This window comes from Amblyraja radiata, chromosome 1 (assembly GCF_010909765.2).
Source record: "Amblyraja radiata isolate CabotCenter1 chromosome 1, sAmbRad1.1.pri, whole genome shotgun sequence".
NCBI classification, from domain to species: Eukaryota; Metazoa; Chordata; class Chondrichthyes; order Rajiformes; family Rajidae; genus Amblyraja; species Amblyraja radiata.
In genome coordinates this window covers 58,055,325-58,076,098 of record NC_045956.1, presented here as the reverse complement: position 1 = coordinate 58,076,098, position 20,774 = coordinate 58,055,325, and the positions used below count along the sequence as shown (strand labels likewise).

General features: G+C 42.5%; 1 protein-coding gene across 2 annotated transcripts in view; it reads right to left on the bottom strand.

The window, feature by feature from the left end:
• Positions 1–20,774, bottom strand: part of ccser1 (coiled-coil serine rich protein 1) — a 1,210,497-nt gene that overhangs the window by 104,319 nt on the left and 1,085,404 nt on the right. Inside the window, exon 10 of one of the 2 annotated variants that reach the window (XM_033022389.1) lies at positions 8,030–8,075. The exons of the other annotated variant lie outside the window; for it this stretch is intronic. Coding sequence (XP_032878280.1) covers positions 8,067–8,075 — 9 coding nt within the window. The 3' untranslated portion in view covers positions 8,030–8,066. The remainder of the gene's footprint in view (positions 1–8,029; positions 8,076–20,774) is intronic. 2 annotated transcript variants of the gene reach the window in all.

The following is a 20,774-nucleotide window of genomic DNA, read 5'->3' as shown; positions in this document are numbered from 1 at the left end:
CAGAGTTCAATCCTGACTTGGGGTGCCGTCGGTACAGAGTTTGTACGTTCCCCCTGTGACTGTATGGGTTTTTTCAGGGTGCTCCGGTTTCCTCCCACACTCCAAAGACGTGCAGGTTTGTATGTTGTTTGGATTCTGTAAATTATCCCTTGTGTGTAGGGTAGACCTAGTGTGTGGGTGATCGCTGGTCAACGCGGACTCGATGGGCCGAAGGTCCTGTTTCCGTGCCGTATCGCTACACTAAACTAAACTTAACTAAACTATACAAGGGAATTATGTCAGCCTAAAGTTTAAATCGTGATCTTGGTTCAAATCTTAACGATCATAAATTATAGGTGGTGGGTAGAAGGAATGACCTGCCAGAGGAGGTAATTGAGGCAGGTACAATAACAACATTTAAAAGAGAGTTGGACAAGTACATGGATAGGAAAGGTTTGAGGGATGGGCCAAATGTGAGAAAATGATGGGGCAGCTTGGTCAGCATAGATGAGTTGGGCCGAAGGATCTATTTCGCGTTCTGTATGACTATGACTATAGAATCATAAAATCATACGGCTGTTAACAGACACCTGAACCATCCTAACACCAACTAGGGTGTGGACCTGAATTATCATCTACATTGGAGACCCTAAGACTATCTTTAGATTAGATGATTAGATTAGATTCCTTTATTGTCATTCAGACCTTTCGGTCTGAACGAAATTTCGTGCCTGCAGTCATACATATAATAATAAATAACAAAACACACAATAAACACAAATTAACATCCACCAGGCACCTCCTCACTGTGTTGGAGGCAAAAGTCTTAAAGTCTCTGTCTCTTCCCTCCTTGTTCTCCCTCTGCGCTGAGGCAATCCAGGCCTCCGATGTTGTGACCCCGCCGGATGATGGTTTAATCACACTTTACTGGACTATTGCACTAAACATTATTCCCTTTATCCTGTATCTGTACGCTGTGAACGGCTCGATTGTAATCCTTAAGTCTTTTCACTGACTGGATTGTAAGTAACAAAAAAACTTTTCATTGTACCTCGGTATACATTTCAATAAACTAAACTAAACTGATCTAAAAGAAATGGGCACTCTTGTCCATGATAAATGTGTCACCTGTCTACTCCAGTCCTATTTCCCTGCATTGGTCTCATTTCCCTCCATGCCTTTCCTCTCCTAGTACCTGTCAAAATGTCAAAGCGCATTATCTCACACTTGTCTGAAATAAAATTTATCTGCCACCGCTCTGCCCAATGTTCCCGTTAATCCATGTCTCACTGTAGCCTTGGACAACCTTCTTTGCTATCTATAACTCCACCAGTTATTGAGTCACCTACTTAATCTTAACCTGGATCACCTAAATTCTTAAACTGGTCAAGATATGGGAAAAAAATGGTAATGAATTTCAACAAAGATGATAAAGTATGAGAGACTTAGATGGAGAGGCAGAGGGGTATAAAAGTGAAATTCCAGTGTGCAGAGCAAAGAAGGTTGAGGGCATTTTTACAAATGAATGAGTTAATGAAAGGGTTGAGTGGGATATGCATCTCTCGGCTTAGCCTGCACTAGGGAGTTGTTGAATTGGAGATGGATATATAGGGAGAGTGAAGGAGCATAAAATCTATGGGACGTCATTAAGAATGAGAATTTCAAGCATAAAAAAGTGAAATATTATTTGAGATGGGTGATCATAGTTTTATTGATTATTTTATGAGAATAATAGTGATGGTAATAATATTCTTTATTGAGCATTAGAAATACATAGATTGATGGGAAGGGCAAATTCTTCTGATCATTCCATTGCATATATTTTTTAATCCTGGTTGTGTAAGATAAATATATTGCTGGTGGCCATGACAGCATGCACACTTCAGATATTTTTGTGAAATTAATTTGCCTAGTATCTTTACTTTAGACTTTAGAGATACAGTCAAAACATGCCCTCGGCCCACCAAGTTTGTGCCGACCAGCGATCGCTCCATACACTGGCACTATCCTGCATACTAGGGACAATTTACGATTTACAGAAGCCAATTAAACTACAAACCTGCACTTATTTGGAGTGTGGGAGGAAACTGGAGCACCCGGAGAAAACCCACGCAATCACAGGGAGAATGTACAAATTGCGTACATCAGCACCCGTAGTCAGGATTGAACCTGGGTTTCCGGTGCTGTAAGGCAGCAACTCTATCGCTGTGTCACTATGCCGCCCTGAGTATTCAGATGTAATTTATCGTTGATGCACACAGGATTACTATGGAGATGTGGTACACGAACATGGCACCGTGCCCAACAGCTTCTCATATGTTTCCTCATCTAAAACGATCAGTGAAACCCTCTGTTCCTTCCTTCCTCGCTTCTATTCTCCCCTTTAAATTACAAATGCTGCAATCTGAATCATTCTCTATGGTTCAACATTCTCTCAGTTCTTTGGAAAAATAAGTTTCTTCTGAATTCTTTATTCAATTTCCCAGTGATTACCTGATATCAATGGTGATACAAGGAACTGCAGATGCTGGAATCTTGAGCAAAACACAAAGTGCTGGAGGAACTCAGAAGGTCAAGCAGCATCTTTAGATTAGCTTAGTTTATCATTCACACCTTTACCGAGGTACCGTGAAAAGCTTTTTGTCGTGTACTATCCAGTAAGTAGAAAGACAATACATGATTACAATCAATAGACAATAGACAATAAGTGCAAGAGTAGGCCATTCGGCCCTTTGAGCCAGCACCGACATTCACTGTGATCATGGATGATCATCCACAATCAGTACCCTGTTCCTGCCTTCTCTCCATATCCCTTGACTGCCATCTTTAAGAACTCTATCCAACTCTCTCTTGAAAGCATCCAGAGAATTAGCCTCCACTGCCTTTTGAGGCAGAGAATTCCACAGATTCACAAACCTCTGGGTGAAAACATTTTTCCCCATCTCCATTCTAAATGGCTTACCCCTTATTCTTAAACTGTGGCACCTGGCTCTGGACTCCCCCAACATCGAGAACATGTTTCCTGCCTCTAGCGTGTCCAAACCCTTAATAATCTTATATGTTTAAAAAAAGATATCCTCTCATCCTTCTAAATTCCAGAGTATACAAGCCCAGCCGCTCCATTCTATTAACATATCACAGTCCTACCATCCTGGGAATTAACCTCATGAACCTACTCCCTCAATAGCAAGAATGTCCTTCCTCAAATTTTGAGCCCAAAATTTTGAGCCCAGTACCACGTGCTAGTGAGGACAGGAACAGGGAGATAGGGGATCTGAATGTGTGGCTGAGGGGCTGGTGCAGGGAGCAAGGATTTAGATTTATAGACCACTGGGATCTCTTCTGGGGTAGGGGTGACCTGTACAAAAGGGGCGGGTTACACCTTAACTGGAGGGGGACCGACATTCTGGCAGGAAGGTTTGCTAGGGCTATACATGTGGGTTTAAACTAAATAGTGGGGGGGGAGGGATTGACAAATTGGGGGTATAAAGATGGAGTTGAAGGGGAAGTGGCTACAGGAAAAATGACAAAAGATTCTCTAATTAATGGGAAGGAAAGCTTGAGAATGGACAACAGAGTAAGGTCAGGGCCAATTGCGAGGGGGGAAGTGAATACGGAGGTCAAAGTACTGTATATGAATGCGCAAAGTATAAGGAATAAAGTGGACGAGCTTGAAGCTCAGTTAGAAATTGGCAAGTATGATGTTGTGGAAATGACTGAGACATAGCTGCAAGAGGGTCAGGGCTGGGAACTGAATATTCAAGGGTATACCTCCTATCGAAAAGACAGACAGGTGGGCAGAGGGGGTGGGGTTGCCCTGTTGGTGAGGAATGAAATTCAGTCCCTTGCAAGGGGTGACATTGAAACAGGGGATGTGGAGTCAGTATGGATAGAACTAAGGAATTGTAAGGGTAAAAAGACCCTAATGGGACTAATCTACAGGCCCCCAAACAGTAGCCTGGACATCGGGTGCAAGTTGAATCAGAAGTTAAAATTGGCAAGTAGCAAAAGTAATGCTGTGGTTGTTATGGGAAGTGCAGGTAGACTGGGAAAATCAGGTTGGTACTGGACCCCAAGAAAGGGACTTTGTAGAGTTCCTTTGTGAGGGATTCTTTGAACAGCTCGTATTGGAGCCTACCAGGGAGAAGATAATTCTGGATTTAGTGTTATGTAATGAACCGGATTTGATAAAGGACCTCGAGGTTAATGAGCCATTAGGAGGCAGTGACCATAACATGGTCAGGTTCTCTCCAATTGGAGAGGGAGAAGAGTAGATCGGAGGTGTCAGTGTTGCAGTTGAATAAAGGGGACTATGGGGCCATGAGGAAGGAGCTGGCCAAAGTTGACTGTAAAGATACACTAGCAGGGATGACAGTGGAACAAAAATGGCAGGTGTTTCTAGGAATAATGCAGAAGGTGAAGGATCAGTTCATTCCTCGGTGGAAGAAAGATTCCAAGGGGGGAAAGGGACGACCATGGCTGACAAGGGACGTCAGGGACAGTATAAAAATTAAAGAGAAGAAGTACAATGTAGCAAAGATGAGCGGGAAGCAAGAGGATCGGGTAATGTTTAAAGAACAACAGAAGATAACCAAAAAGACAATACGGGGAGAAAAGATGAGGTACGAAGGTAAGCTAGCCAAGAATATAAAGCAGGATAGTAAAAGCATCTTTAGGTATGTGAAGAGGAAAAAAATAGTTAAGACCAAAGGTGGACCCTTGAAGACCGAAAAAGGTGAATTTATTATGGGGAACAAGGATATGGCAGATGAGTTGAACAGGTACTTTGGATCTGTCTTCACTAAGGAGGACACAAACAATCTTCCTGATATAGTAGTGGCCAGAGGATCTGGGGTGACAGAGGAACTGAAGGAAATCCACATTAGGAGGAAATGGTGTTGGATAGACTGATGGGACTAAAGTCTGATAAATCCCCAGGGCCTGATGGTCTGCATCCCAGGGTACTTAAGGAAGTGGCTCTAGATATCATTGATGCATTGGTGATAATTTTCCAATGTTCTATAGATTCAGGATCAGTTCCTGTGGATTGGAGGGTAGCTAATGTTATTCCACTTTTTAAGAAAGGCGGGAGAGAGAAAATGGGGAATTATAGACCAGTTAGCCTGACATCAGTGGTGGGGAAGATGCTGGAGTCAATTATAAAAATGAGATAGCCGCACATTTGGATAGCAATAACAGGATCGGTCCGAGTCAGCATGGATTTACGAAGGGGAAATCATGCTTGACTAATCTTCTCGAATTTTTTGAAGATGTAACTCGGAAAATGGACAAGGGAGAGCCAGTGGATGTACTGTACCTGGACTTTCAGAAAGCATTTGATAAGGTCCCACATAGGAGATTAGTGGGCACAGTTAGGGCACATGGTATTGGGGGTAGAGTGCTGACATGGATAGAGAAGTGGTTGGCAGACAGGAAACAAAGAGTAGGGATTAATGTGTCCCTTTCAGAATGGTAGGCAGTGACTAGTGGGGTACCGCAAGGCTCGGTGCTGGGACCGCAGCTATTTACAATCTACATCAATGATTTAGATAAAGGGATTCAAAGTAACATTAGCAAATTTGGCAGATGACACAAAGCTGGGTGGCAGTGTGAACTGTGAGGAGGATGCTATGAGAATGCAGGGTGACTTGGACAGGTTGGGGGAGTGGGCAGATGCAAGGCAGATGAAGTTTAATGCAGATAAATGTGAGGTTATCCACTTTGGTAGCAAAAACAGGAAGGCAGATTACTATCTAAATGGCATCAAGTTGGGAAAAGGGGAAGTACACCGGGATCTGGGGGTCCTTGTACATCAGTCTATGAAAGTAAGCATGCAGGTACAGCAGGCAGTGAAGAAAGTGAATGGCATGTTGACCTTGAACAAGAGGAATTGAATATAGGAGCAAAGAGGTCCTTCTGCAGTTGTACAGAGCCCTAGTGAGACCACACCTGGAGTATTGTGTGCAGTTTTCGTCCTCTAATTTGAGGAAGGACATTCTTGCTATTGAGGGAGTGCAGCGTAGGTTTCAAGGTTAATTCCCGGAATGGCGTGACTATCATATGCTGAGAGAATGGAGCAGCTGGGCTTGTACACTCTGGAGTTTAGAAGGATGAGAGGGATTCTCATTGGAACATATAAGATTGTTAAGGGCTTGGACATGCTAGAGGCAGGAAACATGTTCCCGATGTTGGGGGAGTCCAGAACCAGGGGCCACAGTTTAAGAATAAGCAATTTAGAACGGAGACGAGGAAACACTTTTTCTCACAGAGAGTGGTGAGTCTGTGGAATTCTCTACCTCAGAGGGCGGTGGAGGCAGGTTCTCTGGATGCTTTCAAGAGAGAGCTAGATAGGGCTCTTAAAAATAGCAGAGTCAGGGGATATGGGGAGAAGGCAGGAATGGGGTACTGATTGGGGATGATCAGCCATGATCACATTGAATGGCGGTGCTGGCTCAAAGGGCCAAATGGCCTGCTCCTGCACCTATTGTCTATTGTCATAACTGCACAAAATACTCCAGGTGCGGTCTCACTAGGGCCCTGTACAATCACGGTATACCGACACAGGATATAGGGCATAACATTTAGTGCAAGATAAAGTCCAATAAAGTCTGATTAAAGATAGAAACGCTGCTGCTGAAATAAAGATTTAAAAGAGTGCTTTAACGCCATCTCAGGTGGAGTCGATGGAGGGAATGGGCAGGTGACATTTCTGGTTGAGACCCTTCCACAATCTGTGGAAGGATCTCAACCTGGCCTGTCCATTCCATCTGATGATGCCTGACCTGATGATTTCTTCCAGGACTTTGTGCTTATATCAATGGTTTCTAGTTATGCTCTGCTATAGATGTGGAATCATTTTCTTTGTGTTCATGCGATCAAATCCCCAGTGGAGGATCTCTTGACAATCGGCTCATAATAAAGGAATTAATTCTTCTCATGTTGCATTACAGTTTAAAATAAATATCCTTGAAGTGATCTGCTGATAATTTTGTGTTTTTAAATGAATTTAATGCTCTATTTATAATTTATATTAAAAATTAAAACCATCTGAGGTTCTTAAAAGTGAACCGATCCATGCACATGAATGATGGTAAAAATAAATGGATTTTTCATGTTTAAAAAAAGAGATATACTGCTGTGGGTTGTTTTGGAGGCACTGGTTGTACATGCTGATTTATGGTTGTTATAACTTCAGTTCTGTTTTCATAGTTTTGGGAGGATTCTTGAACGTAACTTCAAATTAGTAAGTGGTTGCTTCATCGATTGCAAATGCCTTAGGTTGTTTCCAAGGTGGCACAATGAATAAATGCCTTAGGTTGTTTCCAAGGTGGCACAGCTGGTAGAGCCGCTGCCTCACATCACCAGAGTTCGATCCTGACCTCAGGTGCTGTCTGCATGGAATTTGTGCTGTCCTTCAGCCCACTATGCCTGTGCCGAACATGATGCCAAGACCAACACTTATCTTCTTGCACATAATCCATATCGCTCCATATCCATGTGCCTATCCATAAGTCTCTTATACCACCACCCCCGGCAGCGCATTCCATGTACCTCACCACACTCTGTGGACTGACTGAACTTTGTTGCCTTCCACCACAGTGAAGAATGCTGCGGTGGATGTTTGTGTTAAATTCTACTGTGTATTGTGTGTTTTTTTTTTAAAGTGTATTGCTGCTGGCAAATTCATTTCACTGCACCTTCGTTGGTGCATGTGACGAATAAATTTGACTTTGACATTGACTTTGAAATACACTTAACTTAATTTTTTACCTGGTTAAATACAGTGGCATGCCTATTAAAATACAATATTAGCTTTGCATTCTGAAATTAGAGTTTACTGAATCAATTTGGCAGCAAAATTAAAGCTACCTCAGATGCTGAATAATCTGGTTACTGCTTTTGACCAGGGAATAACTTACAGGTAATTATGAACAAAAAGTTCCAAATAAGCTTGGAACAAAACAAAACATAAGTGAAGCAAAATGCATTCAATAAACATTGTGGATGCTTATTCAAAAGTTAATGGATCGAACTTTAACTTGCAACATACCTGAATGCTTGGGACTTCCCTCAGGATGATGTTAAGATTAACTTAGCTGTAGCAACCAATGCGAAATGAGATCAAATGGATGAAAAAAAAACAAAAGGAACAAAAGAAAAGCGAAATGAGACACTAATAAGGTGGTAAAAGTAAACAAAAACTAACTGAAAAAATGACAATTAAATTGTTAGTAAAACAATAAGGTTCGGTTGAAATGAATTGAGTTCAGAGCTCAGCAGAAGGATGGCAAAAAATAGCAAATTTCTTACAAAATTTAACAATCCAGAAATAACAACACTATGACATAGTAATGAACAGAGTCTCTTGCCCAGAGCAGGGGAATTGAGAACCAGAGGTTTAAGGTGAAGGGCAAAAGATTTAATAGGAATCTGAGGGGGTAACTTTTTAACACAAAGGGTGGTGGGTGTATGTATTGCAGGGACTATCGCAATGTTTAAGTAACACTTGACAGGTACATGGATGGGACAGGTTAGAGGGACATGGGCCATGTAGATGAGGCATGTTGGCCGGTGTGGGCAAGTTGGGCCGAAGGTTCTGTTTCCACACTGTGTGAATTCATGACTAGGTACCGAGACAACAAAAAAATCAAGTCACCTTCAAACAGCTGAGGATTTGTGATTGCCCTGAGCTTGCAGTGTATATTTTTGAGGGCTCTCAGTTGGATAGCTGTGAGCAACGCATTCCAATTTCACACAGATTAAGAACAACTCAGACAATAATCTGTCTATTCAAAAGCAACTCAGAATATTCAAAACTAGGAAGGCAGGTCATTCACATGAAAGTTCCCTGAACTAGTTGACACAAATCTCTAACAAGATTCAGGAAATATGTCACACCTGCGCTGAATTGGTGATTTATTAACTGAATTAGCTTTTCCAAAACAGTGCACTTGGAGAGAACACTCTTAGTGTAGGTCACATTAACTTTAACCAGATACTGCCCTGGGAGTATGGAGTGCTTTTGTTTACTTGTCTTATCCATATTTCTTTGCACAAAAAAGGAAAAAGAAGACACATGTGCTGGAATAACTCAGCTGGTCAGACAGCATTTCTGGAGAACATGGAAAGGTGATATTTTGGGTCGGGACGGTTTTTTTCAAATCTCTTTACACAAATCTCTACTCTCCATATCACCTCATGCCATTCCACTGAACATTTCATTGAATACTTTGTTTACACAACTGTTGTGCTGCTGCAAATAAGATATATGATGATAAAATACTTTCAACTCATCCAACAAGGGATTGAACAAATATTATTAGGCACACATATTAAAGCAAGGATCATACGATTCTAATCACGTTAGTGGGGTCAGACTGGTTGGACCAAGTTTATCACGAGAGCCAAAGATAGACACAAAATGTTGGAGAAACTGAGTGGGAAAATAAATAGGTCAAGGGCCTGTCCCACCAGCATGCGACTGCATGCGTCTAGCGCGACCAAACGTGGTCGCTTGAGGCGTACGGCTCCAGAGATGCTGCCTGACCCGCTGAGTTACTCTAGCATTTTGTATCTTTGGTATATAACATATTCCTTATCACTGGAACCTGCTAACTATCATAGAACATAAAACATAGAACAGTACAACACAGGAACAGGCCATTTAGCCCACAATGTTTGTGCTGAACATGATGTTGTTAATCTGATCTCATCTCCCTGTACATGATCCATACATGATCCATATCCCTCTATTCCCCGTACTTTCACGTGCCTATCTGAAAGCCTCTTAAACACCACTATCATATCTGCCTTCCCCACCATCCCTGGCAATGCGTTTCAGGCACTCACCATTCTGTGTCAAAAACTTGTTCCATACATCTCCACTAGACTTTTCCCCTTTCACATTATAGCTATGCCCTCTAGTATTGGACGTTTCCACCCTGGGAAAATGGTCTGACTGTCTTCCCAATCTATGCTTCTCTTAATTTTATATATTTCTATCAAGTCTCCCCTCAACCTCTGTTCCAGAGGTCTGATGTATCATCAGCTTCTTGGCTTTAAAATGTACTTCAGACTATAGAGATACAGCATGAAAACAAGCCATTTGGCCCACTGAGAGAGCCAACCAGCGATCACCCAGTACACTAGCACTATCCTACACACTAGGGCCATTCTACAATTTTACCAAAGCCAATTAACTGACAAACCTGTACGTCTTTGGAATGAAGGAGGAAACCGGAGCACCTGGAGAAAGCCCACACGGTCACAGGAAGAATGTAGTAACTCCATACAGACAAGGGTCAAGAGTGTTTTACTGTCATATTGGCATCTTCCTTCTCTGTCACCATAACCCCCTTGAGGCATCTAATTTTGACCTCTCACGCAAACCTGATTATATTTGCTGCACCATTGGCTTCCATCCCACTGTGGTTACTGGGCCACACTCTCTAGAATTGTCTCCTTAAACCCTTTTCCCTTCCTCATGGCCTCCTCTCTCTCACAACTTATTTGACCAAGATCTGGGTTACCTATCCTACGATGCGGTTTGGTGTCAACATTTTACCTCAAGAAGAAGAGTCTTCAAAGACTTCACAACAACGTCACCCATTTCTTCTCTCCAGAGATGCTGCCTGTGCCTCTGTTACTCGAGCATTTTGTGCCTATCTTCAGTGTAAACCAGCATCTGCAAGTTCCTTCCTACACATTGCAGTTTCTATTGAGTATACTTGTTGGGAAGTCATGTTGCAGATACATAATACTTTGGTGTGGCCAGTATTGTACAGATAGACACAAAGCACTGGAGTATCTCAACGGGTCAGGCAGCAAATCTGGAGAAAAAAAGATGGCTGACATTTTGGGCTGGGATACTTCTTCATTTAGATATTGTGTCCAGGTTTGGTCACGATGTTATAGGAAAGATGTTGTCAAGCTGGAAAGAGTGCAGAGAAGATTTACTAGGATGTTGCCAGGACTCGAGGGCCTGAGCTAAAGGGAGATGTTGAGCAGGCTAGGACTATATTCCTCAGAGCGCAGGAGGATGAGGGGTGATTTTATAGAGGTGTACAAAATTCAATAGATCGGGAAAGCACACAAAATTTTGCCGATCGGGAAAGCGCACAAAATTAGAGGAATTGAGGACAACAATTTAAGGTGATGGGGGAAAGATTTAACAGGAACCTGAGGGGTAACTTTTTTACACAGTGGGTATATGGAACAAGCTGCTGGAGGATGTCATTGTACTATCGCAACATTTAAGAAACATTTATACATGTATATGGATAATAATGAGATTAGGTTTAGGTTAGAGGGATTTGGGCGAATGGTATATGAAGGTCAGTATGGCAAGTTGGGCCAAAGGGCCTGTTTCCACTCTTTTTGACTCTTTGACTCGATCACCATGCAAATACATGTTATTTTAGTTGAAGAATGCCTATTATACATTTAAAATCTATTGGCAGCATATTGTTCTATTAATTCATATATCCACGTTCATACTTGCCTAAACATGCATTTAGTAATTATGTTTTCTCAATGGTAATGGCACCACAACAATGTGATTTAGCATTGCTCATCTCCCTTTAAGGTTTTCTCAAGAAACTCTGCGCATCGATTAATTCTACATTAATGGTTCTAACAGTGTATTAATGTTTTACTAATATGTAATAAACGTACATCATCTTTTACTTGAACCTTAACTTGAAACTGGATTTGAAAAGGAACAATTAAACCTTTTTCATATGTAAATAGAGGATGAATAAACAAAATTGAGCATGTTTAAAAATTGTGAGCACATTTTGCCTATTGAAATGCCATTAATCAAGCAATTTGACTGGGCAATTCTTGTCACTAATCACCCCCACAATAATATAGGTGTATCAGATTCAGATTCAGATTCAGATTCAACTTTCATTGTCAGTGTCAGTGTACAGTACAGAGTCAACGAAATGCAGTTACAACGAAATGCAGTATAAGACCATGTCGGGAATTAATAGGGTGAATACACAGAATCTTTTACCCAGAGTAGGGGAATCAAAAACCAGAAGATATAGGTTTAAGATGAGAAGAGAAAGATTTAATAGGAACCTGAAGGGCAACCTTTTCACACAGAGGGTGGTGGGTACATGGAACAGGCTGCCAGGGGAGGTAGTTGCGGCAGGTACTATTACAACGTTGAAAAGATGTTTGGACATGTACTCGGATAGGAAATTTTTAGAGGTATATGGGGCAAACACAAGCAGGTAGGACTGGTGTAGATGGTGCATATTGGTCGGAGTGGGCAAGTTGGGGCCGAAGGGTCTGTTTCCACACTGTATGACTCTATCCATTTCAAAACAACAAACAAGGAATGAGGTAGTAGCTCAATTCAATGCTCCATCCAGAACCTGGTGCCTCGATCAGAACATCGATCCCTTAGCATGATCCCGTTGCACTGGTATATCAGACCATTTTTTCCAAAGTGGGACTTAAATCTCTGACTTTCCTTCGCAAAGATCAGAGAGCTGTCACCCCAGCCACAGATTGAAGCTTTGGTTTTCTTACATAATGCAGATGCTTTTGTGTCGGAAAATCTTATGACTTCAAAGATGAACCTTCTGATCTATGCATGTTGCCGGGTTTATACACATGGATACTGTGAGATCAGGAACTCGGGGAATTAAGACCCAATTTGCTAAATTATGTTTTCTCTGAATTGGTTAGGGGTGTCTTTGCTCTGACCTTTTGCCTTTGACTGCTTTGTTTACACAAAGCAATATTTTGAGATGAGCTGCTATTATTCTAGTTTAGTTCAGCTTACTATCACGTGCATCTAAGTACAGTGAAATGCTTTTTGTTGCACACTAACTAGTCAGTGGAAAGACTACAATCGATTACAATAGAGCCATCCACACCGTACAGATACATGATAAAGGGAAATGTTAGTGCAAGATAGTTTTAGTCCAGAAAAAATCCAATTAAAGATAGACTGAGGGTCTCCAATGAGGTAAATAATAGCTGAGGACCACTCTCTAGGTGTCGATAGGATGGTTCACACAACAGATAGGAAGAACCTGTCCCTGAATCTGGAGATATGCGTTTTCACACTTCTGTACCTTTTGCCTGATAGGAGAGGGGAGAAGAGGAAGAGACTGGAGTGAGAGTAGTTCTTGATTATGCTGGTGGCCATGCAGAGGCAGCATCAGGTATACATGGAGTCAATGGAAGGGAGGTTGGTTTGTGTGGTTGTCTGGGTTATGTCCACAATTCTCTGCAATTTCTCGTGGTCTTGGATGGAGCTGTTCCTAAACAATGCTACGATGCATCTCAATTTGAGTGTTTTTTGGTGAATAGGCATAAAGGCACAAGAGTTATTGGACCAGCACACAACTAGACAAACTCAAACTATTCCAACACAGCAACACAATCTTAAACTTGTAGATTCTGGAATGCCTGTGTAACCAGGAAATGAATCCTTCGTCATAGGATGCCAGTCTTCGACCTAGTCTTTTAGTCACCATATTTATACGACTGGCCCAAAAATCTGGTCAATGATAATCCCAAGGTGTTGATGGTAGCAATTGAATGAAGTCAAGAGAAACAGAGGTAGTTGCATGTTCACTTGTATATTATGAATATTTCCTGCCACTTATTGACCAAGACTTAATTCTGCCTGGAGTGGATGGGTGAGTGGAGGGAAAAAATGTGAGAATTCAGGTGGGGAATGGCAGGGAAGAGGATGTTTAGGGGGGGGGGAGATTGAAGAATACCGAGTTCCCTTGCAAAGGGCATGCAATCTATCCATGTGGAATATCTTCAATGCTATGGATTACCTTTAATAATGCACAAGGTGTATGAATCTAAACCAACAATTGTTGTATATTGAGTCATTAGTGACACACAAAATTACTTAAGCTTTCCTGTTCAATATTCAACAGATTTTCTATGTTATTGGGTGAACAAAGCACCATTGTGACAAGTCAAGTCTGGTTGCATCAGGCAACCAATTACTATTTTGAACATTGCCACCATCTTGTATTGTGAAAATCTATGAGTGAAATACGAAATGCTATCTTCAACAAAAAGCTTTTTGATTGACTGTATTTTCCAGAGTCAGCGTTTGAAAAGCCTTTGCTATTATCTGAACCAGCACAATAGTTTTTGAAATAGTGAAAGACATAGGCAATGCAATCATTATACAACATCTGCAGGTGTCTGCAATCAAATTGAACAAAGGACTCATTCAATGTTGCCAGGGAGTTGTAGGGAACAGATAGACAAAGGATTTCACCTTGATTTTCACCTCATACAGTATATCAATGAATCTTCCCTTCTGTACAGTGAATGCACACAATTACACAATGCAATTCAAGCTATGTAGACCTAGCTTTATAATCTCAAGAACCTTTGGGCAAGATCTATTCCAGCACAAGCTATACCCGAATGATACCCTCACGGTTTTATTTTTAATAAGCCAAATGACCACTCGCCCCTTTCTTCATTCCTTCTTCTCCCTTCTTCCATTGGGCAGAAGATACAAAAGCATGAAAGCACGCTCCACCGGGTTCATGAAGACTTTCTTTCCGCTGTCATCACACTCGGGAACAGACCTCTCATATGCTAAGGATGTATCCCCGATCACCCAATCTATCTTGTCGCAGTCTTGCACCTTTTTTTAAATCTACACTTTCTTTGTGGCTATTACCCTATATTCCGCCCTCCATTTCCTCTTTTCACACCAATTGACATACTCATGTATAATATAATAGTAAGATTAAACGAGAACTTACCAGTTCGAAGTTTGATCATTATTTTATGAGGAGTACGTTGAGGGAATACGTGAAGAACCCCGCCAGGACGCATGCGTGTCATTCTTCAAAGCAGCGGTGTGAAATCACAGATAACTGTAATGACTTAAACATAGTAAGATTAGAGAAAGAAATACCAGTTGAGTATATGATCATGGGTGGGAGCGGAGGGCACGTATTCCCTCAACGTACTCCTCATAAAATAATGATCAAACTTCGAACTGGTAAGTTCTCGTTTAATCTTACTATTTTACTTCGGAGTCACGTGAGTGACTACGTGAAGATTTCAAAGCTCTGTGATTTCATGCCGTGGAAACGAGTCCATGCATCACATCTGCCTTAATGACTGTAGGAGGAATTGTGTCAACATAATTTAGACATAAATCCGACATTAAAATCCATGGAATTTATTAACACAAATTATAACCCCTATTTATGGGGTAAATTAAATTACAGAACTTGTTTCTGATTGATTGATTGATGGATTGATAGAATTTATTACCACACAACCAGGGTCGGTGGAATTTTGGGTTGTCAGCAGCGGTACAATAATAAAGAACACACAACCACAATAAAAAATATAACACAAACATCCACCACAGCATTCATCACTGTGGTGGAAGGCTCAGAACTTGGCCAGACCTCCTCCATTTTCCCCCGTGGTCGGGACCTCCACCCTCTGCAGCCGTTGCTGCGGGCGTCCAGATGGTAAGGGACAAAGTCAAAGGCAAGGTAAGTCCAGGATCGGCTCTTCCCCACCGGAGACCGCGGCTTCAGGCTGGTGTAGGCCGCAGGCGTTCCAGGTTTCATGACTGGTTTATTATAAAATAGTTGGAATGTTTTTTCCCCTGACCATCCTGCTGCCTTGAGGATTTGGTCCATTGGTACATCCAACTGCATAGCTGCCGATGTAGCTGCAGCCCTGGTGGAATGAGATTTAAAAATAGTAGTATCCACCCCAGCCTGTGTTAGAACCTGTTTCAGCCATCTTGAGATGGTCTGGACCGTCACTCTTTTGTGTGGTTACTTACGGCTGACTAAACGTGCCTTATCATTGCCTCTGATGATTTTCGTTTTCTCCATGTATAACGACAAATGTCTTCCTATACAGAGACGATCATCTGTTGGGTAAGACCTAAATTCTATATTGAGGCCTGCTGATCCCTGTCTGTTCTGCTTTACTAATTCATAAATATGAAACGTAATATTTTCAGATGAAGAAGTCATGTTGTCCAGTCTTAATTTATGTAATGACTGTACCCTTTGTGCCGTGACCAATGCCATTAGCATGACTGTTTTTAATGTCAGTCTATGTAGGGACAGAGCTGTTGCTGGAGACCAATTCCTGAGCATCTTCTGGACAATACTCACATCCCATATTTGGGAGTACCTGGTTCTTGGGGGATTGGTATTAAAAATTCCCCTCATAAGTTTTGTTACCAGTGGGTGAGTCCCAACAGAGTGACGCTCTGTTCCTTGCCATAGATAAGTTGATAAGGCACTTCTGGCGCAGTTGATGGCACTATAACTGAGCCCCTCATCATAATGGAGGCCTGCCAGGTATTCCAGAACGGACGGGATGTTCATATCTCTGTAGGTGATGCTGTTTTTGTTACAATACATCTCCCACTTCCTGATATAGACCAGATACTGTTTTTTGGTGGACTGTCTTTGGGCCGCCGAAATCATGTTCACTGTTCGGTCCGTCAGTCCCAGCTGTAGTAGAGGTATTTTTAACCTCTACAAATTAATAAATTCAAATAGTTATGGCATGGGTGGCTATCCCTTGTTACGGGATGAACCAACAAGTCTGGTCTATCGGGATGGTGATACATGGTTCTAATCCCATGTTCAGTATCACTGGTGATTAAGCCTGGATGCGAATAGATCGATATCTGGTGTTCCATATCGTGCTGTAATATCAGCAAATACTTTTTTATTCAACATCCATTCGGTGTTTTCATTAAATTTGCGTGACCTGGCGTCTGCCACTAAATTTAGTTTACCTGGTAGGTAAGTAGCTGATATCCAAATATCTCTCTGGATACACCACTGCCAAATTGTATTAGCCAGATTGTTACATGATGTCGATTTGTTTCCACCCATGTGGTTGATATATGCTACCACGGTGGTATTGTCAATCTGTAGTCTAACATGCTGGTGATATGACCCAATACAATATGACTTTAGGCCATAGAATGCACCCAACATTTCCAGGTAGTTTATGCCCAGTGTGAGTAATAATGATGCCTCCTGAGCAGTCCATCTACCTCCACAGCTGGAGATGGAATTGGTGGCACCCCAACCAAGTGCACTGGCATCAGTTTGTAGCACCATTGAAGGGTTGCTGATAATGATTGGATTGAAACAAAGCCAAATGTTATCTATCCACCATTTTAGTTCCATTATAGCTTTGATTGGTAGCTTCATTGGTCTGTCAAAATGACCAGCATTGATTTTGAGTGCTTGTATTTTTGCTCTCTGTAAATTTTGGTAATGTAAAGGTCCAAATTGTGTGGCTGGAAAGGCAGCCACCATTTTGCCAATTACTTTTGCTACCAATCTGATGGATGGTTTACTGATGTCAATGAGGTTATTGCAAGCCTCTATTAAGTCTATAGCCTTTCCCTTTGGCAAAGTCACCGACATGTGAACTGAGTCAATGGTGAACCCCAAATAGTCCATTGTAGTGGAAGGCGTTAATTTAGATTTAACTGGATGGATAATAAACCCCAGTTTTTCAAATAACTGTTTTGTGGCTGTTACAGTTTGTTTGGCCAATTCCAAAGTTTTGCCCACAATAAGTATGTCATCTAGATATGCCATGACCATGTGTTTTCGTTTCTGTAGAAACGCTAGGGCTGGTTTCAAAATTTTTGTGAACAGTCTGGGGGCTGATGTTAACCCATTTGGCAGCGCACTATACAGCCAGAGCTGTCCCATCCAGTTGAATTTTAAGAAACATCTGTGGTCACCTCGTATAGGCACTGAATAGTAAGCATCTTTTATATCGATGCTAGCCATGAAGTAACCTTTGGAAATCAATTGTTTAGCAGTAACAAAGGTTTCCATTTTAAAATGAATATATTGTACAAATGTATTCAATTTGGTCAGATCTATGATTATGCGACAACCACCATCTTTTTTGTTTTTGGTGAATATATTGGACACGAATTCTAGCGGTTCGTGTTGGGATTTTTCAATTACACCTTTTGCGTAAAGCCTCTCCAGTTCAGCATGCGCTTCTGATTTCCCTTTACCAGAAAGTACGAACATTCGGTTCGGTATATGTTGAACTGGAGGGCTGTACTTGTGTATAAATTCTATTGTATATCCCTGGATACTGCTTAAAATATAAGTATCGGTAGTTAACATGCTCCATGCATCCAGAAAGGAGTGTAATCTCCCCCCAACCTCCATGCTCCCTGTATTTTGTAGGGAACCAGACTTCTTTTTGTAAATCCTTCGTTGATGTTGAGGCGGTGGTGTCTGGGTTTGTGGTTTGGTTGATGTTGGAGGTTCGCGTATCTTCCAAGAAGGCCGGCCTGGGCCATGGCCTAAAAGACTCATGTTTGGTGTACCGGACCTTCAAGCTTTCACCAGTCGGTCTTGTTCTACTGGTGGGTGCGTAGGGATGCTGTCTGTGGCTGTAGTGGGTTTTTGATGAAGTCCCTTTTATGAGTCCCAGGGTTTTTGCTTCCTCATCGAGCTCCTTTACTTGCTTCGATAGGTTACCTCCAAATAGTAGTATTGGTGGTTTTATGTTCCCAGGTTTGCACAGACCCGCGAATTTCGGATTTAAAGTGGGTCGGATGGCACTCTTCCTGATGCTATTTATCTCGTATTGAGTGTTGAAAAGCAATGCCAGTGCATCCTGTTGGTCCTGGGACATGTCCTTCTCATCCACTGTGCGGGCGAATGCTGTTATCCCTGCTGTTAGGAGTTTTAATACCTTTTGGAGTTTGACATCCGTGCCTCTAACTCCTATTCCAATATGTTTCCATATACAAGTATTGACTACTGGAACATTCAGGGATATACAGTTGCCCGGTGCCAGGTGTCTTGACGTGGTGTCCAATACAGCCTGTTCTTGTAGCTGGTTAAAAGACATATAGTCTATACTGGCAGCAAGCTTTTGCTCCAGGTTTTGGCCAGTCTGGTCTGGCTGTATGAAGTTGGACACCATGTCCAGCAGATTTTCTCGTTCCTGCATCCCCTGCACACTGATTTTTCTTCTGCGAACCCCTCTTCAGGATCAGCCCAGTACTGACCCCCAGTGCTCCCTTCTGATGAGGGAGAAGCACTGTGCAGCCTTACAAGAGGTGCTGCTGTGGGTTTTCCATAGAGCCCACAGTGACTCGACTCCATCTCCCGGAGCCTGTCACGTTGGAGAAAATGCTCCACACACCGCTCCATCCGGCTCCAGCGCTCACGGTCGCTGGCCGCCCGCGGTTGCTCAAAGTCAGACTCCTCTGAGTCCACGACTTTGTTAATTTTTTGTCTTGCCTTACCGCCCGGCCGCGGAGTGGATCTGGCCGGTGCGGAGGTGACATCGGGCACAGCTGATCCCATTATCAGTGATTCAAGTGCCGCTGGCCGCTGCTGGCTGCCCGCTACTCCGCGGTCCTCCCCCACCAGCTTTGTCGCAGCCCTTGTTGCTTTCTTAGACTTGTCCATGCTTCCCACCTGTAAGTTGGTATAGGAAACACACAAAAAGACCGCAGAGTAACTCTTACCTGCTGGTTCCGGCTTTTTTAAACTGACGCTGCGGTGGAACGTTGTTCCACCCCGCCTGACGTTTCGCAATGCTTGTAGCGATATGTCATGCATGCGTCCTGGCGGGGTTCTTCACGTAGTCACTCACGTGACTCCGAAGTAAAATTGCACATATGGTTTGTATGATCTGTTGGATAGCACACAAAACAATTTTTTTCACTGTATCTCAGAACATGACAATAATAAACCAATATCAACGATATCCCTCCGGACTCAGAAGCACCATGGGTCCAGTGGAAGACGCTCAACCGCCTGAGAACAGGAACAGGGCGATCAAAAGCTGCCATGGCCAGATGGGGCTATGAAACTGGCCAAACCACCTGTGAATGTGGAGAAGAGGACCATACAATGCAGCACTGCCTTGTCTGCCCCCTACTACCCAACCAGTGCAGCTCAAAGGATCTTGCAGTGTTCAACAAAAACGCAAAGGACTGTGTAAAGGAATGGGAAACTGTCATATAGTCAACCAGCTTCAAAGACTCGAAAAGATGAAGAACGATTAAGTCTTAAATTGAAATATTCAAAAGGGCGGTACATTGGCGTAGAGTTGCTGCCTTACAACGCCAGAGACGAGGGTTCAATCCTGAACCCTATGGGTGCTGTCTGTATGGTTTGTACATTCTCCCTGTGACCGCGTGGGTTTTCTCCAGGTGCTCTAGTTTCCTCCCAAACTTCAAAAAAGACGCACAGGTTTGTAGGTTAATTAGCTTCGGTGAAGATTAGAAATGGTAGGATAGTGTTAGTGTACAGGGATTGCCGGTCGGCATAGATTCGGTGGGCTGAAGGGCCTGCTTCTCACGCTGAATCTCTAAACTAAACTAAACTAAATAAAGAATCAAATCTTTTTTTAGACATTTGCACAGGTGTTCCCAAAAAATGGACAACAAGACAGGGGAGCTAACTCCAGATTGGGCTTTCCATTGCCAAAACTTGGATTGCTTTCGCTGGTTATTCGAGTGCCTAGAAACCTCGACCAGGTTGCAGGAAGATGTGAGTGATGTTTTAGAGGCTTTCAGAAAAGCAATCAGTCAATTGGTCTGAAGTAGGACCTATTCATACTCTCCTGCCCTGCTGAGTTACCCCAGCACTCTTTTGTATGTTTTGTAAACCAGAATCTGCAGTTCCTTGTTTCTACTTTTAGAAAGGCATGTGGACATGCAGGAAATGGAGGGATATGGATCACGCAGAGGAGATTAGTTTAACTTGGCCTCATGTTCAGCACGGACATTGTGGGCT